The following is a 25,579-nucleotide window of genomic DNA, read 5'->3' on the forward strand; positions in this document are numbered from 1 at the left end:
TAAATGGTAAAGAAGGAAAAGAAAAAAAGAAATAAGCTACTTTCCCTGTTTCAAGGGCTGTTTACTTCTATATTTACCTTTTAAAAAATATTTATTTTTCCCTACCTTAATAACTATGCATGAACAATTGAACTTTCTGATTTGTTTGATTAGGAAAGACAGGTAGAATATGAGCTTGTACCTTTGCACTATTACCAACCAGAGGTTCTTCCCTATAACTTTTCCAGAAAGAGTGATCAGAAAAAGAAGGAGCATTATTGCTCTTCAAATGGTGTGTGTGTGTGTGTGCGCGCGTGTGTGTGTGTGTGTGTGTGTTATTTTTGCCTACTTTAATAAGAAACATTTGAGGGCAGGAGTTATGCCTGTATTGTCAGTGACATTTCTAACATCTCACCTAGAAGTCTCTCTTGATAAAACTACATCTGCCCTTTTTAGTTCAGTCTTCGTATAAATGGGAGCATGATACCCCTTATCCTGTCCTTGCAGATGTAATCTGACAGCCTTTTAAAATCATTTGTAATGCATTTCTCTAACTAGAGTGTCTCACCTTTATACCCATGCCCCTTTTGATAAATATGAAATCTGGAATAATAACAAATATGAATAAAATCCAGGTAAAACAATAGATCAAAATACTGAGCACACATCCCCTCCTTCCACCTCCACAAAAATATCCTGATGGGTCTCCTTTCCCCAGTTCTCTTTCCCTTTTGCGAATTCATACTCCTGGATCAATGAAGTGATGGAGCTCTTTTAGGCAAAATTCTATTGAATTGTATTCACTTTGATATTTTTAGTTTTCAAATTATGTGTATGCAGCTTACTAAAGATTTTTGGAGGCTATAGATTTAAATTGTACGGTGGGAGATATCAAGATAACTTGTCTTTGGAGCTCAGTTTAAGATTTTGACAGAATTGACAGGTTTACTTTTTTAAATTTTTGTATTTTCCTTAGAAACACACCATTACCCCCAAACAATTCTGTTTTGAAAAGCCAAGTTAAATTAGTGTCCGTAATATGTTAGTACATTCATTTCTCATTATGGAAATAACTTTTTAGGTTATGCAGTAGATCCCAATTTTGTAACAGTCTAAAATATGTGCATCTATCAATGCAAACAATGTACTGGTTTACTGACTTCAAAAATCCATTGTTTCCTGAGAAAGAATGTTTAGTTCATCAGTTCTTGGATCACCACATGAAACAATCATTTGGCAGTTGCTTTTTTTCAGTTTTGATGTCTTCCAGGCACATATTACAAGAACATAAAATTAATTATTGATTATAGTTCAGATCCAGCACATTACTGGGTATTCAACCAGCCTGAAAATAGAGAAAAGTCATATTAGCCAACTCCAGGCAGTCCCACTTTGCCACATATACAGTACACTGGAGGTGCAAGTGGGCTACATCATGCAGTGTACAACACATCTTATTAAGCTACAGGATAAAATAGTTCAGTTACATGTATTCAATTCTGAGTGCTTACAATGATTAGTAGTAGCTTGGTTAATCTGCATTGTAACAAGTTTGTGATTTTGCAAAGTGATCTTTATATACTAATTTTGTTTGTTTGTTTAAAAGCCATCTCAATTTATGTTTCAAGATCTCTCTGATGCCTTTGACAAAGATACCTTAAATTTATTTGTACTAAGGCAAGTAACTATTGAATTTAAACTCAATTGGAGGCAGCTACTACCTGGACCTTGAAGTTTCTGAGGACCTGTACACAGGCAGCAGGGTACCTAGGAGAGAGGGGACTCTGGCCAAGTGTCTTGAGCCTAGTAGACACTTAGTATATATTTGGAGGCATTCATGCCCTGTTTTCCCTTTGGCATCTTCTCTTGACCCCAGCGAATGGTTTTGATTGTTTTCTGAATGTGTGTGAGCCTCCCACCTCACCCCATCTTCTGTGACCTGGGCTTTACTTTCAGGTGTCTGTTGCACGAGTGCTAGCTCCTCACATCCTTTTTTTTTTTCCTTCTTTTTTTTTTAATATCAGGACTACCTAAGCTAACTATTAACAGCAAAGGGTTATTAAAAAATAGCTATTTGGAGCTACTATGTACTTTTCTAATATTTTCCCTGATGTTTTCCACAGGAAGTCTCAAATACTTTTATTTTTAAAACTGTTCACATTTTCTCCTGATTTGGGGCAGGGTCTACTCATCATTGGTTTTATGTGTGTTTTGGGAAAGAAGTACAAAGAGGGTGGTAATTGCAAAAAATAACAGCAGCTATGCTTCCTAGTTAAAATTTTGCCTGCTACTTAATGACTATGGTGTCATTTTCTGAATCTGAAAGCATTTTGAAAATGCTTTTCTTTAGTTGCAAGACAGAAGGGCAGTGAAGGTGTATGCCTTTGTAATTATTTCCCTTACTCTTCTCACTTTCTCTCCTGGTCTGTCAAGATTTTTAATTTTTAGTTTGTGAACTTTTTACATTTTACTTTTTACTTCAACTAGTTGTTCATCTCATTAAAAAACTTGTATAAACCTTAAATGGGTGAATTTTGTGGTATGTGAGTTATATCTCAGTAAAGCTGTTATTAAAAAAAAACAAACCAAGCTTATCTAAAACTTAGCAAAACTTACCTAAAAGCTTTTTTTGGTGGAACTGGAAAGCAGCTTTGTATTAACGTTAGAAGGTGAGGAACAAATGGTAGTTATTTATATTGGGTTGTCGGAAAAGTCATGATGCATTTTTGTAACGAAAACCAGAACCAGAAAAAATACGTCATGACTTTTCCGACAACCCAATATAAAGCTGCATGTGATACGGCTTTTAAAGATATACTTCTCTTTCCTATTTTTGGTTAGTTTTAACTTAGGAAAACTTTCTGTTTGACTCATTAAGTGTATATCTTAATGGAGGGAGGAAAGCAAGAGTAAGAGATAATGACTAAAGCATTTAAATCTTATTTTTAGCATTGGAATGCTGTTAGATGAACCAGAAGTACATAAACATTCCACTTCCTACCTAGCTCCTACTGGCCGGGTCCTCAGTTGATAATCTGAGCTCTGACTAGATAATTGAGAAGTGAGGATACTAGGAAATTCGTTAATTTTGACTCCCTTCTATAATGAGCGAATCAATGTTAAGGACTTTACATTTTAAAATACCGCATTTATCATTACAGAAAGCTGTATACCGGCACAAGTCGTGGCTGCCGTTGATGTAAATAATGTCGCTAATGAAGTATACAAGTGTAATTTTCCTCACACACAGCTACTGGCCAAGACAATTGAAGTGAGTACCTATTTTTATTGTTTTAATAAATATACAGCAAGGAAAATGTGATTGGAAAACACTGCAAGATACTGGTTTCAAGTGTGTGAATTGGAGGATAAGTCATATATAAATGAAAAAGTTGAGGAGAAAAGGAATTAATGTTTTATATCCTATCAGAAGAGAATAGGCTATTTTTGCCCCTCCCCCCCTTTAAATTTCTAGCTTTAGAGAAAGAGAGATCAGTATTTTTGTCTCTGAGAGAAAGGATTGAACTGTAAGAATATGCTTGACTTCTAAATGCTTGGTTCTGTAGTGATAATAAACTTTGCTTAATTCTTCTCTTTGAAGCAATACTCATATAGTATACAGCAGGAGTGAAAACAAGTGATATAGTCATTGGCTATTACTTATTGAATGCTTCTTATTTTAGCAAGCCTGTGAAGTATTTAGTAAGCGTGTCAGAAGTATTTAACACTGATGTACACTGTTATTTTTAAAAATAATATGAAATTGTGTTTTTTCTCCCAGTTTCTTGTTGTGAAAATTTTTGCACACAAATTTCTCATGAAACCGTAATTTACATACAGTAAACTGCGCCCAGTTTGAGTTTTGACCAATACATACAACGGTGTAACCACCCCCAGCACCCCCGCCCCCACAATCAAGACTTACCTGTAGAACATCTATCACCCTGAAATGTTCCTTAGTGCCCCATTTTAGTCAGTTTCTGACCCCAACCCCAGGCAACCACTAATCTGCTCTTGTCATTACAAATTAAAATTTCAGTTTCTTGTATATCAAAAATAAGATCATAAATGTAATTTGTGTGTGTGTGTGTAACTTCTTTTGTTTATTGTAATGTTTTTGGAATTCACCTATGTTCTGTGTATATTAGTAGTCTGCTCTTCTTTATTATTGCTGAGTGATAATCCGTACAATGGAATATCATATACTTCAATATGTGTATCTGTTCGCATGATGTAGACATTCAGGTTGTTTCCAGTTTTTCACTATTCCCAAAAGCTTCTATGACACGTTACGTTCCAACAATCAATGTTTTTTTGTGTTTCAGTTGTTTCACATTTTACCAACACTTTCTATTTGTCAGTCTTTTAAATTTTAGCTACTTTAGTGAGCATATAGTGGTATTGTGATTTTTGTGTGTGTATGGTATTATAATTTCATTTTATTATTTTTTTATTATTAGTTTCAGGTGTACAGAACAATGCAATAGTTATCCTTAACACCCCTCACAATATAATTTTAATTAGTATTTTGCTGATGATGAATAATGTTGAGTATCTATTTTCATATTCTTATTGGTCATTTCTACATCTTCTGTGATGAAATTTTTTACCCATTTTTTCTTATGTTTGTGTTATTATTATTTAGTTGTAAGAGTTGTTTAAGTTTTCTGGATTCAAGTTGTTTGTTAGAAATATGTATAGCAAATGTTTTCCCTACTTCTGTAAAGGAATAGAAATTTAATGGAGAACTTAGAAGTAATAAGAGGCTTTAGGAATTTCAAGCTTTATAAAACAACACATGCTGGTCATTTGAACATTTACGCAAGGTATTGAGCTTTTTGAGGGAAGTCAGATGGGACTAAGATAAACTCTTTCTTTGCCTTTAAGAACTTTCTACTTAGCACAGAAGTTGGACTTGTAACCATTTTGTTTGGGTCTCCTGATTGATTGTAGCATGAAAAAGATATTTCTACTGCAAAACTTTATTCTCTTTCTTAATAGAAATAAGAAAAGAAGGGATGGAAAACCATTATTAATTAAAATAGGATTTAGCCATAGGCCAACACAAAAACTATGAAGAGTTAGGTCAGGTGCGGTGGAGATGGGACAAGATTGAATAAGGATGGTAAAAATTGCGTGCAAACCTCTACATATCTTCTGCAGAATCAAGAAGGAAAGAATGGCAAGGGAGAAGACAATATGCTGAGCAATTGTTCAAAGTCAGGAGAAGAGACATTTAAAAATCCAAACCACTAGGCTGAAAGGGTCATTGTAACTTCCGCAGACTTTCTGCCCTCCCTGAATGCAAGAACCTGGATTAGGGACAGAGGCATTGCGGGTACTTCCTAGAAACAGTGACCACAAAGTACCTGGATGGATAGAGCTGCCACTGTTCTACCTTGTCTTTTAGCAAACTCTTAGGTTCAAGTAGCCTCCATTAAAAAATGAATAATATTTAGAAAGGAACCAGTTAGAGGCTATGCTAAGATCACATTTTTTAAAGGAGGTAAGAAACATAAAAAGCAGAATATACAACAGAAAAATTATGTGAAAAAGCAGAAGAAGTTTCAGACAAACACATCTCTGGGAGCTTGAAGCATTTAAGATAAAACATGGTATCTTCAAAACAAGAACTCAAATAAATGGATACAATAGCTCAAAAAGCAATGACAAGACAATAATAGGTGGTCTGGAAAAAGCAGAACAGGAGAAAAATGAAAGCATTGTAGAAAGAAAAGTCAAATCAGAATAGCAAAAAATAAAATGGATAATATTGCCAACAGGGTCATGAAGGATGGAGCTTGAGTAAAATAAGCAAAAAGTAAAGTGAAAAAGAATATCGATCAAGAATACTGATAATTTGTGGAATAAATGATAACTACTGAAGACAAAGGTGATCCATAATAAACACATGACTCTGAAGAAAATGACAAAACAAAGGAATAAAAATAATGAACAGAAATAGATGCAAAAAATTTCTAAAATAAAACCTACAGCAACTCATGAATTATAGTATCCATGAGCCCTTATTGAAAAAAATGACAGACTTAATGTAACTAAGCAAGAGAAGAATCAAAGTAGAGAACCCAGAAACGAAACTGCCTTGTTAGGAAAGAAATCATGGTTAGAAAATAGGGTGAAAATGTAAATCTTTGCAGTGTAGAGATAATGTAATTAGAGTAGGAAGGGAAAGTGAGACTCGAAAAATATGCCTATTCTTTGAAAGATAAATAAAACTATAGATTTTGAGGACATTATTTAATGTTATTTTCAGGAGCTGAGCTGAGCTGGGAAAGACAACTGAGCTGCCAGGGGTTCGAGTAGCTGATTAAAGCAACAAGGCAGAAATGAGAAAGTGAAGCCTTAGTCACTTACTGCGATGGTAAAAGCCAGTCTCTAAAATCAGACAGCATACTGGTGGAGAGTTGGGTGGCTCAGCACAGACGTGGGGGTCAGCTTACTATTGAGGAGCCCCTGGAGTTGGGGGAAGGCTGGGAGAGGAAAGTACTGGATACTAGTCAGAGTGGGGAGAAATATCTTCAAGGTTTCCCCCTCCTCCTGTAAGGAGGCCTTGGCAGATACAGTTGGTGCCTGAAGAGGACCTCTGCCCAAGGCCTCACTCAGGTAGAGACCTGGGAATGCAATTATGTGAAGAGCGTGGCCTGCCAGGAGGCCTCAGACCCGGTGCAACTGCTCTCACAGGCTGAGATGCACGGGCTGTGCACCAAGGCTGGGTGGTGAGGGTATCTTCCTCCGTGACGTTTTTATCCTCCCGGGCAAAGCCTTGTAACTGCCTGTAGTCAGGTCTGAAAAAAATCACACACAGGTTTTGAACCAGAAGCAGGACTCCTCAGTTATAAAGATAACTAGTAATAACACTAAAATCTGTAATTTATCTAGATAGAAAATGGGAAATTACTAGTCACTACTATATGTACTTTATGTGAACAGAAACTTTGCCTAGTTTGTTTATTGTTGTTTTCCCAGACTTAGTACAATGTCTGGCCTATAGTAGATACTCTGAAATATTGGTGGATTAATTTATGAACATTGTTTAATGGACAACATATTGTGCCTAAAAAATGGACAAATACCAGGCAAATGTCAACAAAGGATAATGGGTTTCAGAATTAATATTAGGTAAGATGGGCTTCTAGGAAAAAACAAAAAGAGTCATTGGAATTTACTTTATAATGATGATTAGTACCATCCTCAAGAAAGGTTTGATTGTCATGAGCATTCGTGTACAAAATAACATCAGAGGTCATAGGGCAAGAAATGGTAGGAAATACCCATTCAGTAAGTTTTTTTTGAGTTCCTACTATATGCCCCAAAATAGGAAAACCGTTGTCTTATGAATATAAACTCAGTAATTCTGAGTAAAATATGACCAAATAGATCAGAAGCACATTAAAAGAATAACATCAGAACCAAAATAGATTTTGTTTTGGGAATGCAAAAGTAGGTTAGTGTTTAGGAATTCTATTAATATTATTCAATTATGGTAGTAATTGGACAGAGCCCAACTATATGTTAGAAAACATTTGACAAAATGCGGTGTCTTTGTGATGGTTTTTAGTCATTCTTAATAAAATTAGAGCAAATGAAAACTACCACAAGATATATATATATATATATATATATATATATATATATATATATATATATATATATATATGTCACTTTCTGGCTTAATATGTGCATGCACGTGTATGTGTTTCTATTTGTGTTTAAGCTCATGCACACACATATATACATATCTCCAAATCTTGTAACATGCTAAATGGTAAAAGTTTAAAAGCATTCGCATTAAAATAATGAATAAGACAAGGATGTACACCATTGGCACTATTATTTGGTATTGTTGTGGATATTAGCTAATGTACTCATACAAGAGAAATATGTGTATATTGGGTTGTTGGAAAAGTCATGACATATTTTTTCTATGTTTTTCATTGCAAAAATGCGTCATGACTTTTCCAACAACCCAGTAAATGTTACAGAGGATTCTAAAGAATAATTATATATGCCTGGGAAACACCAAACATTCTAATAATAGTATGAGGAACTATTCGTGTATTTAATAGTTAACTAAAAGTAGTATGAGGAGCAATTAGTGAATTTAATAAGGAGGCTGGTTACAAAAATATGACAACCAGTAGCTTACTACATGCAAACAAAACACTTGGAACCTATGTAATTTTACTAACCATTGTCACCCCAATAAATTTTAATTAAAAAAAGGACACATGTTAGAATATATATTGGAAGAAAGTTCCTATTTATAGTAGCAATGCAAAAGTTATAAACATTGAGAAATAAACTTAATTGAGAAATAAAAGAGATTTGAAAAATGGAAACTTATTGGGTAGGATGACTTGTCAAAATTTGTTGTTTTCTACTCTATGAGTTTCTTCTAAAAGTTTAAATGAAAATTAAGTATAAGAGCAGCCGGGAAACTTTCTGAGAAAAGCAAGGAGGGAGACAGATAAAACTGCCCATCAAAATTGCCCATCAACATGTGATACTGTTACCATAGAGTTGATCTAATGTTCTCTGAAAGCACAGATGTTTTTATTAACTTGTATGGCCAGGTTATGGAAAAAGAATATTTCCATCAGCTCTAAAATGTCAGAGAACAGTTGACTCTTTTTTTTTTCCAGCATAAAAGCTCATTTAATTATCATTATTACATGGATCTCCCTGACAAAATTATAACCAGTGTATAGACATACAGCAATTTTGGACTTATGACACTTGAGCAAATATGACATTAACACGTGCACTATTCACTTCTGAGAACAGTTGATTCTTGAAGAATGTGGGAGTCAGGCGCCGGCCCAAGTTCATTTCACATATGTATCTTAAACTACTTAAAAGTCTGTGATACAGAAATGATAGACATGTACATTCAAACTTCTAATACCACAGAGACAGCTGATATGTTCCCCCAGTTAACTCACTTTTTACACAACTCAGAATAAAGCTTTTGCTGTTTTATTGTTGTACTTGAACTTCTTAGAAATAGTCATAATTAGGAAGATTGTGATTCTGGGCTTGTCACTTTAAATTTCTGGCTAAGAATGCACACTAAGAGTGCTTCATGAGAACTGGCAAACCCATGACTCATGTTTCTCTCTATTTATCTTCTGATATATAAAACAGAAAGGAAATAGCACATTTTTCAACTCCTTAGCTCAGCAGGGAATATTTTGATTAATCTCATCTACAGTCTTTTGAACTTCTTTGACTACACACAACTGTAAAACAGTATAATAATTGTGGATATCTGAGAACGGGACCTTTTTCCATTTGGTGCTATATTAACTGAGACATACATGAAAGGAACGGTGACTGGTCAGTACATCACATTTCCTAAATAATGAATATTATTGATTCAGTGAGGTGTTTAAAAATTTCCTAGACCCTAGGCTGAAAATCATTAATTATAAAATATAGTTCTCCATGTTTGATTCCAGAAAACAATGCAGTGTTAGACCTTAGGTTTTTTATCATAGAGGCATGAAATGCTTATGCTCTGGGGCACCAGTGTTCCAGCTCTGCGTTGGCCAGCTCTGGGACGCGGGGAAAGTCACTTCATTTTTCATAACTTCGGTTTGGCTTCACTTCCTTCACAAGATTGCTTTGAAAAATTAGCTTAACTGAAGTTGATTTGAAAAGTATTAAGTGTTATGTAAACTTTTAGATGTTGTAAATAAAACTATTAAGTGTTACAGCTTCTGATATATTCAGTTATAATTAGTTACCATTTTTCTTCCTTTCCCATTCTATGCATGTTTTTACGTTCTTTTCTTTTATTCCCAAATGTTCATTCTTTAGGGCATTACCTTAGAAGAGTTTGACAGGCTATCTGTCAATATGATTTTAATGAGCCCTCCCTGTCAGCCATTCACAAGGTATGTATAATGAATTTCTCTGTTGAAAGAGAGTATTTTTGAAGGACTCATTAAATCAAACCATTTCATAGTTTCAAGCACAGACACTTTGAAGTCTATCAGCTGCATTTCATAGTTTTGAAATTTTTCATAAATAATTCCTTTTATGTACTCATATTTATAATCCAGTATTAATCATGAAGGAAATCGTAATTACTGCCACATGAGCAAAGTAATTTGATCAGTAGCAGATATGCAGACTATATTGGACCTCTTCTGTATCCACCTAAGATGCAGTCGTGCTGCTTAACGATGGGGATACATTCTGAGAAATGTACGGTTAGGTGATTTTGTCCTTGTGTAAACATCCTAGAGTGGGCATACGCAAACCTGGATGGTCTAGCCCATCACACACCCAGGCTCTATGGCACAGCCTATTGCTCCTCGGCTATAAGTCTGTACAGCCTGTTACTGTGCTGAATACTGTAGGTAATTGTAACATGATGGTAAGTATTTGTGTATCTAAACATAGAAAAGGTATGGTAAAGCTATGGTTTAAAAGATATAAGATGGTACACCTGGATAGGGATAGGGCACTTACCATGAATGGAGCTTGCAGGACTGGACGTTGCTCTGGGTGAGTGAGTGAGTGAGTGAGTGGGGAGTGAATGTGAAGGCCTGGGACATGACTGTCCACTGCTGTAGGTTTTATACACACTGTACACTCAGGCTACACTAAATTTATAAAACAACACGAGATTGAATCAAGCAACAGAAAATGATGCAATCTATTGAGATGCAGTAAACAGGAGAAGTATGAGGCTGCTGCCAGTGTAACACGGCATGCTATCTTATAGCACTCCACTCTTTTTTTAATAAGTAGAAAGAGTCCACTCTACATTAATGACAAAAAGTATAGTAAATACATAAACTAGTATTTAACCAATATAGTTGATTATTATTAGTGTCAGCTAGTAGGTACTGCACATAATTGTATGTGCTACACTTGTACATGACTGGCAGTGCAGTAGAGTAGTGTGCACCAGCATCAGCACAGACACATGAGGGAGGGATTGCGCTGTGATGTGATGGCCATGTCACTAGGTGATAGGAAGTGTTCGGCTGCATTATAATCTTATACTGATAGCATCAGTAACTGATTCTGTTGTACCATCATCATTTGGAACACTGAAAGGAAAGGGCCAGGATGAGAAGAACCCAAGACTTTGGAGGAATCTCTTCAAGTCCATTCTTGTATCCCATCTGAGCCTTAGGTCCACTGATGGTTTTGGCCCTGCTGTCAGGTATGAGGAAACTGACAATGTTACCAAATAACTTATTTAAGACTGTGAAGCTAGTCAATAGCAAGGTCCTCTGTTTCTACTCCTCCAGCCTAATCCAAGTCTTCCTTGCTGCTTCATAATTCATCATGTTGAATCTTATTTGTTAGCTCTAATTGCTAGTCCAAATACTGCCTGTTGCTCCTGCTTGTAGAATCAAGCCTTCAGCTTAAGTCTCTCCTGTTTACATCAGATGAGATTGTCTTAGCCTTACTGCTTTGATCTGCTCAATGGTGATTAGTCATCAATGCCATCAGCTCTATGTTGCCCCCCTACCTAACCAGCTCATTCATCAGAACTTTTGTTGTCTCCTCTGGGACAGAGCAAAAGGTGTCACCAGCCGCGCGCGCGTGCGCTTGTGTGTGTGTGTGTGTGTGTGTGTGTGTGTGTGTGTGTGTTTCCTAATCCAAGTGATTTTTAAGAGGGTAATTGATTTTATTCATTAACTTCTTTGCCTCATGTAAGTTATTTGACACATTGTTTTGTAAAAATAAATTTTGAGTGTGTTTATTACATAGGCAAGCTTTTTTTTTTAATTAGGTGAATAAATGCATTACAAGTTTTATTATAATTCACTTGGTTTTGACATTTTAAAAGTTATTTGATATCTTTATGTAAGATTCTTGTTAAACTTATTTGTGCTTTCTCTATCCCTTTAGAATTGGTCTCCAAGGTGATGTGACTGATCCAAGGACTAATAGCTTCTTATATATTCTAGACATTCTCCCAAGGTAAAACCTTAGATTCCTGTACAAGCTTATCTTAAATTTAAAACTTTGGACCTGGCAGAATGTGATGGTGGTTATTTTATGGAGATGAACAGTGTATACATGTCACCAGTTCATGTCATTTATCTTCTCCTGCCATGACTAATAGAATAACTGCAAATGTTTGCTGATTCCACAGTTGCCACTACAATGAGTGACAGGGAATTACAGCCTGATAGCTAAATTCTGTTGCCTCTGCCCATAGTAAATATTACTGCAGAGGAAGCTGAAGTGAGTGAATGCTTTTGCTATGGCCTGGAAACTTGTGCTAACCCTGGAAGCCGCCATCCTGTGTAAATGGCAGCCCATTGGGCTGTGCAGTGCAGAGGCTCTGCATGAACCCACGTTTTGAGATAATGGAAATTAACATTTCAAATGTTAACTTTATCAGGTGTGCCATGTTTATGGGGTAAAATGAATAAAATATGAGTTGTCTCTGTCCCTTATAAAGTTCTTTTATAAAAAAAGAGAGTTCAGAAAATTACTTACTTCATATTCCCCACAAGTAAGGATTTTCTTTACTACTTCATAATGAGATGTTTGAAATTCCATTTGTTTTTGTTTTGCTTTTTTTTTAGATTACAAAAATTACCGAAGTATATTCTTTTAGAAAATGTTAAAGGTTTTGAAATATCTTCTACAAGGTAAAAATGTATTTTTCTTGTGTTCATCTTAGACTGAGTATATTTTATAGTAGGAACTGTTGTGAAATAATGATCTTAAGCACACATTCTGACGTTACATATTTTATTCATTAATATGATTTTGACCAGTTAATAATGTGAAGTATCACAAAGTTAGGTTCAACTCATTCTCGTCCATTTTGATATATTTGAATGTTTCCAGAACGAGCACTCATTTTAATCAGAAGGGTATTTCTCAATTGTAGTTGTTTATATTGCTGCCTATTTCTTTAGAAGTTGGAATGTTTTCAGTGAGAATTGGTTCTGTGGACAGGCATTTTCTGCCCTATAGTGAGATGGAAGAAGTAAGCCCTGTGTCCGGGCCCTTGCAGATGGTAGCCCAGCTGGAGAGACAGCATCGATGCTCTTGATTCAGCTGCTGTCTGTAACGGTGTTTCCTCATCTGACCTGCTACGGATAGTTCCAGTTCCCATAGCATACTTCTCATCAGATTAGCGATTCTCACCAGTTTGGATAAATTATCTGACGGTTTCATTATTTATAATAGAAATGATCTCTGTCTTTTTTTGATAAATGTAATTTCTCAAGTACTGGACTTGAAGACCTAGGGTCATTCTCTTTCTAAACAATTTGAGTGGAGATACAGTTTTCCCTTAAGATGAGGTTTTATGTATATTTTGTATAAGAACCCTGTTTCCAACTGTAGCGTGAAAGCTTTTTCCTTTTTCTTCTTTTATTTTTGTCTTTTCAGAGACCTGTTAATACAAACAATAGTAAACTGCGGCTTTCAGTTCCAAGAATTTCTATTATCTCCAACCTCTGTAGGTACCTCAATTATTATAATATAAACTCATATAAATTTTCCCAAAGGGAATATGAATCAGTAAGAAGACTGGATCTATTTTGAATATTATTATAGGTAAATCTTAAAATTAATTCAGGCATGGATCTTTCTAAAGAATACAGTACAGACATATAGATTCATTTATACGTGTTTTATGAAAAATATCTAGTATATAGATTGAGGCTCATAGAGAATATATTTTTCTTTCCACACAGAAACTATGCTTTGAAAATATGTGACATTTGGTTTTTTCAGAGGAGTTTAGTAATGCTTCAAAATAATCCAAAGTAAAAAACAAAATGAACATATGATAATTTTCTAATTACTTTCTTTGGGATACACCATTAAAGTGCAAACATTGCTTCTGTTTCATGTGTAAGAAATTGAAGTAATTGGTTATGATAAGTTCTTTGGTAGATCTTTGATATTGCAAGCATCACTATCTATTTTTTCTTTTGCCTCTGTGTTTGTTGGTCTCTTATTAGCTTTTGCCTATTATATAGTTCTTTGCCCTGAAATTAAAAGAAAACCCATTTCAAAAATTAGATGTACAACTGTGGAAATTAACAATATGTCTGATCTCTAGGTTCATTTCATATTTATTACCTTTTAACTTTTAAAATTGAATGAGTCCTACTTTTTAAATAAAATGAGATAATAAAGAATAGCTATATTTGATTTATTTTATGATTACTATATTATCAATAATGAATGTAAAAATGTTTGTATAACTTCTTACCTGGGAAATAAAATGAAAGAGACATATGATTCACCAGACTCAATCTTTGTTTTATTCAAATAAAGGTACAAATCAACATTTTAAAAAGTTAAGAATTTGCTATATTTTTCTGCAAATCAATTACAAAATATTTTTTCTGGCAGAAGCTAAAGGTATACATGTATGAATTTCTTTATTAGGCGCTCACAGTTGATACAGATTTCTTTAATTTCCTATAGTAACTAACTGTTTCCTCACAGCTTGGCATTCCAAATTCAAGGCTACGCTATTTCCTTATTGCAAAGCTTCAAGCAGAGCCATTACCTTTTCAAGCCCCTGGTCAGGTATTATTATTGTTGTTTTTGTTATTGTCACCATTATTATTATTTATGTATTGTAAATACATCTCAGTCTGCTAATTTATTTTGAGAACTACTTTGTGGAGGTTTGTATGTATCTTATTGAGCCTACGGTATAGACCAGGGGTCGGCAAACTGCGGCTCGCGAGCCACATGCAGCTCTTTGGGTACGTTCTGTCTCAAAAGTTTGCTGACCCCTGGAAGAGCCAATCCTGTCCCTCACAACAATTTAAAAATTATTCGAGAACCATAAATATATTTTACATAATCACCATTATGTGAATCATATCCTTTAAAAATGTTATAAATGAAACTATGATAGTTTTATTTTCATTTTCAATTTTACTTCAGAGCCACAGTTCACGAGCTGCAGTTTGCTGACCCCTGGCAGCTCTTTTGTCTCAAAAGTTTGCCGACCCTGGTCTAGACCATGCCCTAGCTCTATCCCCTAGGCCTTTTTCTTTTTCTGATGCCACTCTTATTGCTTTAAACAAAACAGAAAACAAAAACTTTTGTTTCATAATTAGAAAAAATGTAAGTTTAAACTAAAAGAATTTACCTTGAGCACTGTTATCCTCCTTTCTCCCTATAATTTAGCTTCTGACTGTTCACTATTTTGCATCCATCATTTCCCCCTCCAGTACAATCCATGGAATACTTTTGATAAAATTCAGTTATGCTATCTGAAAAAATAGCTTAAGAGCATTTTAATACATTGGTTGAATTTTCTTTGAAGTTAATGCTATTTAGCCTTAATTAAAATATAGTAATGATTAGTACAAACTAGAATAAAATGCTCTGCTGCTATAGATACGATTTCTAATTATGCAAGCAGTTGTATGTGCTTCTGTCAGAAATTGGTCTGAATCAGAGCGTTTCGGTGGTTCCAAAGCTCTCCATAACCATCACGGGTAAGAACTCAAAGCTATGTCCCGCTATCACAGTAGTGTCATTTGAACCCCCTACAATACAATACCAATACATCTCCATAGCGGGCAATTCCAAAAACAGTGTATAAGATATATTAACAAAGATGTCATCATTAAAAATTCCTGGAACTATTTTTCTTTTTTACAAAATAGGACTTTGTCTATGGTTACATGTTTTGCAGGAACAAGTTTTTTCCTATGGGACTCGGGAATAGAAATAACCTTTCAAGGTGAAAGGTGCTTCCTTTTTTTAATTACTAGTTTTCCTTTAGATCATAGGTATGTTCCAGTTTTTCTTTTTTAATGAAAGGGTATGGCAAACTTTGATCCAAAACACACTTTCTAGAAATGTTAATGTTGCTTTCTAAATTTTTTCTCTAAATATGAGGCTCTACGTATATACAACATACTTCCTATTACTTTGTTGAATGTTTTTATTAATAAATAGAGAAAGCTTTAACTCCATGAAATAAATTATCTGTAGCTGGGTGACACTACAGATATATAATGAATAGCTTTTAATAATTTGTATAAATACAAGTAAATCACAGTTTTTATGTTTCTAATGACAACTTTATAAAAGCTAAAGGGATATTTTGCATAATGTTGGCTGGACCTTATTAATTTGTCTTTTATTTTTAAAAGCTTTTGACAGTTTATGTATTTTTACTTAATGCCAGGTACTGATGGAATTCCCCAAAATTGAATCCGAACATCCACAAAAACATGCAATAGATGCAGAAAATAAAACTGAAGGGAAGAAAATTGGGCCAAATGTTTGCTTTACTAGCAGCAAACAATGTGCTGGAAAAGAAGCCATTCTTTTTAAGCTTGAAACTGCAGAAGACATTGACCGGAAACATCAGCAGGACAATGATCTCTCTGTGCGAATGTTAAAAGATTTTCTTGAAGATGACATTGACCTGAATCAGTACTTTTTACCACCAAAGTCATTGCTGCGATATGCTCTTTTGTTAGACATTGTTAAGCCCACTTGCAGAAGGTCCATGTGTTTTACGAAAGGGTAGGTTTTAAAGACATTCTATTCATGAAATATCCAAAATAACCAGGTTTTTATACCTATTGTTTCTTTTATTTCTTCTCAAAACAAGGAGCATTTTATAAAATGTCTCTGCTAGAATGATTTTTTTCACCCTTAGTTGCCTGCTTTCGTGTTCCAATAGAATGCATGAGTGAAAATTCCTTTTGGCAGAGCATTATGTGTACAACCCACCAAAGTGCTCAGAAAACACAATGCCATTTGTTTGGTGACCTTCACAGAAGCTGAATTACCCATGGTGGAAACATGGTTTCTGTACACGGTGAATTGCTAATTTTTTAGCACCTTTCTTTTTATGGAACACAAGACCTAAAAAATTTATATCCACTCTCATGATCAATGTATAAAAAGAAATTAAATTTTAATATTAAGATATTAAATTGATTCATCTGGCACATGTTGGAGCACATTTAAATGCTTGGCCACTGACTTCCCTCTTTACATGCAACCAGAGATTTCAGTTCCTGTCTAATATCCCAGAGGCATTACATGTGAGGGTGTGTTTAAATATACATGCATATTTTTACCCCCTCCTTTAAGTAAGTGGTGACATACTATATCCATTATTAGGTGCCCTTTGTTATTGCACAATATAAATTGGGTACTATTGCATATGAGTACATAAAGAGCTTTTCTATTCTCATGATACATGAGATGTATACCTATATCATGAGAATAGAAAAGTTCTTTATTTCTTTTACTGGTTACCTTTGAGTTATTTATTCAATATATTTTTCATCAATTTTTTTAAAACCTAGAAAGAAGGGGAAAATTAGGCCTTTCCCGAAAATTTTGTAAAAACCCCTGACTCAGCTTTGTTAATGTCACTCAGCCTCATTTGATAAGTGGTTGTGTGATTTGAAACTTCAAACCTTTTTACCTACTAGCTAGCTATCTTGAAAAAGACACTATATCCCTGATACAGTCACACCAGACTCATTCTGACTTTATCACACTTTGCCCTTGTACTTCCAGGAACGTGGGTTTATTGCCTTTCATTACCTTAAATGACTCCTCTCAGCTATTGTCTATTTCCAAGTCCAATAGGTTCTTGTTAGGATTCTAATACAACAAGTCTTATCAATTTTGTAATAAAAAACCACCACCTTGAAATTCTTTTGTGGTTATAAAGATGGTATAAAAGAAGCCTTAAGTAAAAGTCTATTTCAGGGTAGACAATATAAACATACATTTACATGTGTGTGTGTGTGTGTGTGTGTGTGTGTGTGTGTGTGTGTGTGTATAAAATATATGAGAAAACAATTAGAAGAAAATTTTTCCCTAATTTATACTTTAAATTGCTCTATTAGGAAAAAAAGAAATAATGCTAATATGTTGAACAGCCAGTGTGGCAATGATCTCCGGGAAGAAATATTACTAATACCTTACATTTCTGAGTGTTTTATACTTCCAATACCAGTTTTTATACAATGGTCTCATTGTTTTATGATAAGAGTAAACATATACTGTGTTACAGTAAGAGGCAGTTGCACATCCAGGGGGCCTTGTTTGCCATTGGGGACTGGAAAGTAGGGCTCTGTGTCCACGAGAAGAAATGTTTCTAGCATGATAAAAAAGTGTAGCAATTTATTTTTACCTACATATATTTGGTTTAATATAGCAGGGATGCAAATATTGAATAGTATTTGGATATGAAGTTGTCACAAGTGTATACTTACTAATGATGAACATTAAAAAAGTGGCAGTTAATACAAAGAAATGACAATTGATAATACATCATTCAAAATAGTATTTACACAACTCAAAAAACTATGCCAAGTTTGGTGTCTGAAAAGTTTAAATACAATGATGTTATGTTTTCCACCCTGTAATTTTTCAGTTACAAAGCATATTTATGTGATATTATCTAGAATATTTCAGAAGGATATAACTGTGCAGATTGAATAGTTTATTCAGGAAATGTTTAAGAAATTTAGTATTAAATACATAAGATGCTGTATAATATTTGTGTTAATTTTTCAGTTATGGAAGGTACATAGAAGGGACAGGATCTGTGTTACAGACTGCAGAGGATGTGCAGGTACTATGCATACTTTAGAATAAAACTATTTGAAAATAATTTTAAATAAAATTATGTTTAATATTTAAAATTTGCAAATGTTAAAATAATTTTAATGTTCCATTGGGAATGAATATATATATATATATTTCATTCATATTTATATCATATATAGTAATTCTTTACTATAGAATATTTTTTTCTTGTTATATATGAGTTTATATACAAGGAATGTTCTGTGCTTTTATTTTCTTTTTATTCTTACCTTTTGCGTTGTTTTATTCCATAAACAGTAAATTATACATAAGAGCACAATAGTTAATTTCTCTAAAGTTATGCATAGATATGTTCATATTAGAGCCTTCTTTTGGAGCACATAGTATAAAACTCCCTTTTATTTTTATTGTTACTTCAGTTATAAACTCTTCATGGTGTTATGGTTGAATATAAGCTTGATATATTACAAGTTTTATACTTTTGAATAAGTTCGAAGTGAAATCACATTATCGTTTTTACTGATTTAAACTCTATTAATAAAATTTACCTATGGTAAAAATCCTATCAGAAGCAAACGAATGTCTGTATTTGATAAATCATATTTACTAAATATGTTTTTATCATTTTAAGAAAATAACTTGGTGAAATTGATCATAAACAGTAAACATTTTATTTTATTTATTTATTTATTTTTTAGCTGAGCCATTCTGCCACCTGTTGGCAGCTCAGTGGCAGCTCAGCTCAGGCTGGGACTCGAACTGCTGTTGCTCAGAGCCCACACTCTTGAGCGAGCTCTTAACCAACTGAGCCACTTGGACAGCCAACAGGAAACATTTTAATGATCTACTTGTTAGCATTGTAAATAGGACTTCATTGATTGATCAAGTTTCTTTTTTTGCATGTTTCACTGTATTTCTTTTGTTATATTGTCATTTATTGTTTATATTCTTATGATTTAATTTTTGAGGGATCGAAAATGACAGATAGTATCCTGTCAAAAATGACTGCGAGTATCCTGAACTGTTCAGCATTAAGCTTTTGTTCATTTTCAAAGTTTACATTCCTGTTGATGAGCCAATGATAAACTATTGCACATTCTGCCCCGTGCTTTTGCTGCCGTGTGTTAAGGCAGGATATGTATATGCCCATCGTTTTTAAACTGTCTTATAATAGATGCTCTTATCTTAACAAGTATAGTTGGAATCTACTTCATAAGTTATCTTGGATGTTTTCTTACAGATTGAGAATATCTACAAATCCCTTACCAATTTGTCACAAGAAGAAAAGATAACGAAATTGTTAATGCTTAAACTTCGATATTTCACTCCTAAAGAAATAGCAAATCTCCTTGGATTTCCCCCAGAGTTCGGTATGTGGGATACATGCAGACCTCCGCTTTCATTTATTAAAGGTCCCAAAATTCATTAGAGGCTTAAGTATGTATTTTATGAAGAAACCCTTACTCGGGCAGATGGATGTAAGAAACCTTTTTCCTTTCTTGATTGTTTAATTTTTGACATTTTGCTTCTCTTTTTACTTCCGTTTATAATCTGCTTCTGTCCATTTTCTTCAGACTCAGTTCTCTCCCTCCCTTTACTCCAGTCATGGTCCCGAGCGGTTTTCAGGGACAGAGGCCAAATCGGCAAGTTTTCACCTCTCTGAATGAATGTTAATAGCATCTCTGTCTCCAGCTCATTTTCTTGCTTCCAGAGTTCCTATTCTAATAACCCAATGCTAGATCACATGAAAGAATACCTTGGTTTGTCTTTTTTCTTTCTGTTTTTTTACAAAGAAAAGGCAGTGAGGAATTTAGTTATTATTTTTTGTCTGAGGGGTTTATTTTCCTCAAAGATGCTTTCTTATCAATTAGGTTCCTTTGTCCTCCCTTACAAGGTTTAAGTGGAGAAAAGAGAAGGTGGAGACATGGCCTAGGAAGGAGCTTTCCTAATGGAAAGAAAGGATGACTCAGGCGCATAGATGCCAGAACTGACAAAAGGTTAGGGGATCCAAAGCAGGGACTCTCCAGAATAAAAGTGAAGATACAGTTGTAGGGTAAGAAATACGAAGTCCTAACTCTTTGCAGCGCAGGAATCCGGGGATCCTTGCTATTGAGAAATGGATGTATTGCCTTTGCTTCGTAGAGCAGCCCCGCCCTTCCTGACCTCACTCCTTGGCGCCTGCGCTCTCCCTGTATGGAGACCATGAGCGTCTTGGGCTGGTGGGCATGTTCCCAGCGCCTGGCTCACGGCACCAGGATGGGACAGACCTCCTTATGCTTCCAGGGCTATACAAGGAGGAAATGTGTTTCTGATAACTCTGATTGGAGTTTGCAGAAAAACCAAACTTTGCTAATGTTGTTGTAACAATAATACTGTCCTATTCTTGAAGCACATAATGGGCTACATAGATCATGTTTTAAATTCTAAATAATGGATTTACAGATGAAGGTTCAGAATACATCCTTTTGTATGTTGGGAACAAAACTGCCGATATAATTTGACTACCCTCTTGGTAATTGATTCTTCAGGCGTAGTCACAGCAACCAGGTTTTTTTTTTTTTTTTTTTGAACTCTCTGCCTTTTTCTTGGTGATCTCATTCAGTCACAGATATCCTGGGAAGGTTATTTAAGAAAAACACAGACTTTCCTTGTCTTAGTTTATGTCACAAAGTGAGGGAGAACATCGTAAAACAAATGAAGAACTGAGCGTTAAACTCAAGAACTTAATTCCCAGCCTGCTTTTCTGGTTCTTTTTTAGATCAAGCAAGCAAAGGTACTCTGCATAGTACTAAAGAAAAAAGCGAGATTTACTCTCTGATAACTAATTCCTAGATTTTATTTTAGTGTTTGTTTTTGCTAGCAGTAGTCATCACTTTGGTAATATCGAAACTTAGCATGGATGCCAGAGTGAGACTGAGTTTGAATCCTAGTCCTCCCTTAACTGCTTTTTTACTTAGTTTACACATCTGTAAAACGGGGATAACTGCAGCATCAAGTTCATAGAGTTGTTGTGATAAGTTAGTATATGTAAAATATTTACACACTGTCTCACATGTACTGTAAAATTTAAGTGTCAGCTTTTATTTTTAAATCATGAACATTTATTTGCTTTTATAGCCTTTACTTCATAAATATATTTTCTCATTATTTAAAATATTTAGATGGGGAAGATAGGATTTTTCAGAACTCTCTGACAGTATGTGTGTAATACATACACACAAAGCCTTTTTCTTTGCTTCACCTTCTTATAAAATATGTGATATATTTGGGTAGTCAGGCTTTCCCTGATGTCACCACTGAGCAGCACTCTGACAGAACTATCCTTCATGGGTGTTTTTGACACTATTGACTCGGGGTCCAAAATAGGCATTGTTTGAGCTGCCTGTCCACTGGTAATAATGGATTTGCATTGATTTTCCGTACGTTTTGTCCTGGCTCCCTTTGTGACCATTGGTATGCATTAGTGAAATGACAGGCTTTGGAAGAGAGGAGCGCTAACATGCACTTACTAAATGAAAGCTGCTAGCTTGACTTTGTTAATTCTAAATTTCTTTGTTTTAGAGGATTATTATTATTTTTAATGTTCCTAAGTTTTTAAAAAGCCACCTTTTAAAAAAAAATTGTCATTTTCCCCATAAGCTAGTTTAGATTTTAGTATCTATACTCATATATAAAATACACACATGTATATAACTTTTACAAATCTTGTTTGTTTTCAAACCTCTCTTCCCCTGTGATGTCATTTTAATATTGCATAGGATCGTTCCTGCCATAACCTAAAAATCTGTAGATATATTTGTACTTCTGGCTGCATTGAACTAACAGATTCTTGAGATCACTGATATGCTTGCCTAATACATGTTATCTTTACAATGGCACTTTTATGATCACGCTCAATTGCAAATATAGTTTTATTATGGTAATCACTGTTATCTTTTTGTGGGAAGTATAATGTCAAGTTTTGATGAAGCAGCTTTATCATAATCAACTCTACCTTCTGGTCCTCACAACTATATAAAATTTTGCTATTCTTAATGCTCTTCAATTATTTCCTTGATTTTATTATCTCACTTGCTTTTTCCTTTATTTAATTGCTATGTCAAAGTGTACTACTGAATGTGGAATTCTAACATTGTAATTATCGTTATAGTGGACACTCTTAGGCATAGATAGTCTTTTATAGTGATACTCACAAGGCTTGGTTCCAGCAAGTGTAGTGTCTGTGGGCCATTTTGTTTAGACAATATAGTAAATAGAAGTCCGCCATGAAAAAGTCAGTTTGTGGTATCAGAATATTAAAAACAACTGTAAGGAGTTTGTGTCCAAAATATATAAAGAACTCTTACAATTCAACAATAAAAAACCAAATGATCTAATTTAAAAATGGGCAAAAGATTTGAATAGACATTTCTCCAAGGAAGATAGACAGATGGCCAATAAGCACATGAAAAGATGTTCAACATCATCAGTTATAAGGGAAGTGTAAATCAAAACAGATACCATTTCACAAAACAACAAACAATAACTGTTGACAAAGATGTAGAGAATTGGGTCCCTGTATACTTCTAGTGGGAATATCGAATGGTACAACTGCTTTGGAAAACAGCCTGGCAGCTCCTCAAATGTTAGACATAGAGTTCCTATATGACCCAGAAATTTTACCACTAGGGGCATATCCAAGAGAATTGAAAACAAGTGTTCACGCAAAACTTATACATAATATTCGTAACAGCATTCATAATAAGGAAAAAGTAGAAACAACCCAAACTTTAAATGATGAATGGATAAATAAAATGTGGTATATCCATATAATAGAATGTTATTTGGCCATAAAGAGGAATGAAGTACTGGTACATGCTATAACATGAATGAACCTTGAAAACATCGTGCTAAGTGAAAGCAGCCAGAAACAAAAGCAGTATATTGTATGGTTCCATTTATATAAAATGTTCAGATTTGGCAAATTCGTAGAAACAGAAAGTAGATTACTAGTTGAGGGACAGGGAGGGTTAGTAGGGAGTGACTGCTAATGGATACTGGCTTTTTAAGATTTTTTTATTGAGGAACAATTGACATATAATATTGTATCAGTTTCATGTATGCAGCATAATGGTTGAATATTTATATACATTGTGAAATGATCACCATAGTAAGTCTAGTTAACTTCTGTCACCATACATAGTTACACAATATTTTTCTTGTGATGAAGACTTTTAAGATCTATTCTTTTAGCAACTTTCAAATATGGAATACAGTATTATTAACTATAGTCACCATACTATAGGTAAGACCTCCATGACATTTATTTATACTGGAATTTTGTACCTTTTGAGCCCCTTCACTCATTTTGCCTCCCCACCAACTTGTCCTCTATATCTATGAGCTTGTTTTTCTGTTGTTTGTTTGCTTTGTTTTTCTTTTGATTCCACATACAAGTAAGATCATATGGTATTTGTCTTTGTCTGACTTACTTCACTTAGCATAATGCTCTCACTCTCCATTCATGTTGTCACACGTGGCAAGATTTCATTCTTTTTATGGCTGAATAGTATTCCATTGTGTGTGTGTGCATGTACATGTGTGTGGGCATGTACCACATTTTCTTTATCCATTCATCCATTGATAAATTTAGGTTGTTTCCATGTCTTGGCTACTGTAAATAATGCTACAGTGAACCTGGAGTGCATATATCACTTCTAATTAGTGTTTTGTTTTTATTGGATAAATACTCCGAAGTGAAATTACTAGATCAAATGATAGTTTGATTTTAAAAATTTTTTGAAGAACCTCCGTATTCTTTTCACATTGGCTGAACCAATTTGCATTCCCATCAATAGTGCACAGAGTTCCCTTTCCATGTCCTCACCAACACTTGTTATTTTTTGTCTTTTTCATAATAGCCATTCTAAGGTAATATCTCATTGTGGTTTTGATATGCATTCCACGATGATTAGTGATGTCGAACATCTTTTCATGTACCTGTTGGCCATTGTATGTTTTCTTTGGAAAAATGTCTATTCAGATCCTCTGCCCATTTTTCAATTGAATTATTTGGGGGTTTTTTGCTCTTAAGTTATGTAAGATCTTTATATGTTTTGAATATTAACCCTTTATCAGATACCAGATTTGCAAATATTTTTTCCCACTTAGTAGGTTGCCTTTTCATTGTTGATTATTTCCTTTGCTGTGCAGAAGCTTTTTAATTTGATGTAATCATACTTGTTTATTTTTGCTTTTGTTGTCTTTGCATTTGAAGAGTCAGATACAAAAAAAATCATCCATAAGACCTATGCCAGGGAGCTTCCCACCTGTTTTCTTCCAGGAGTTTTATGGTTTCAGGTTTTATGTTCAAGTCTTTAATCCATTTTGAGTTAATTTTTGTGTATGGTGTAAGATAGTAATCTAGTTTCATTCCTTGGTATGTATCTGTCCAGTTTTAACAACACCATTAATTGAAGAAACTGTCCTTTCCCCATTTTATATTGCCTCCTTTGTTGTAAGTTAATTGACCATATACATGGGTTTATTTCTGGGTGCTCTATTGTGTTCTGTTGATCAATGAGTCTCTTTTTATGCCAGTACCATACAGTTTTGATTACTACAGCCTTGTAATATACTTTGAAATCAGGACGTATGATGCCTCTATCTTTGTTCTTCTTTCTCAAGATTGTTTTTGCTATTTTGGGTCTTCTGTGGTTCCAAATGAATTTTAGGATTGTATGTTCTATTTCTGTAAAAACAGCCATTACAATTGTTTTAGATATATCATTGAATCTGTTGATTGCTTTGCATAATATGGACATTGTGACAATATTAATTCTTCCAATCCATGAGGACAGAATATCTTCACAATTATTTGTGCCTTCTTCAGTTTCTTTCATCAGTGTTTCATAGCTTTCAATGTCTAGGTGTTTCACTTCCTTGGTTAAATTTATTCCTAGGTATTTTATTTTTCTTGATGCAATTGTAAATGGGATCGTTTTGTTAATTTACCTTTCTGATAGTTCACTGTTAGTGTAGAGCAGCG

General features: G+C 34.4%; 1 protein-coding gene across 1 annotated transcript in view; it reads left to right on the forward strand.

Moving 5' to 3' along the window:
- TRDMT1 (tRNA aspartic acid methyltransferase 1) overlaps positions 1-25,579 on the forward strand; it is a 57,603-nt gene that overhangs the window by 30,458 nt on the left and 1,566 nt on the right. The window contains exons 2-10 of the mRNA XM_019662932.1: positions 3,141-3,250; positions 9,820-9,896; positions 11,875-11,946; positions 12,561-12,626; positions 13,378-13,447; positions 14,449-14,532; positions 16,157-16,500; positions 18,520-18,577; positions 19,793-19,922. Of these exons, the coding sequence (XP_019518477.1) occupies positions 3,141-3,250; positions 9,820-9,896; positions 11,875-11,946; positions 12,561-12,626; positions 13,378-13,447; positions 14,449-14,532; positions 16,157-16,500; positions 18,520-18,577; positions 19,793-19,922 (1,011 nt within the window). The remainder of the gene's footprint in view (positions 1-3,140; positions 3,251-9,819; positions 9,897-11,874; positions 11,947-12,560; positions 12,627-13,377; positions 13,448-14,448; positions 14,533-16,156; positions 16,501-18,519; positions 18,578-19,792; positions 19,923-25,579) is intronic.

This window comes from Hipposideros armiger, unplaced genomic scaffold, assembly GCF_001890085.2.
Source record: "Hipposideros armiger isolate ML-2016 unplaced genomic scaffold, ASM189008v1 scaffold_383, whole genome shotgun sequence".
NCBI classification, from domain to species: Eukaryota; Metazoa; Chordata; class Mammalia; order Chiroptera; family Hipposideridae; genus Hipposideros; species Hipposideros armiger.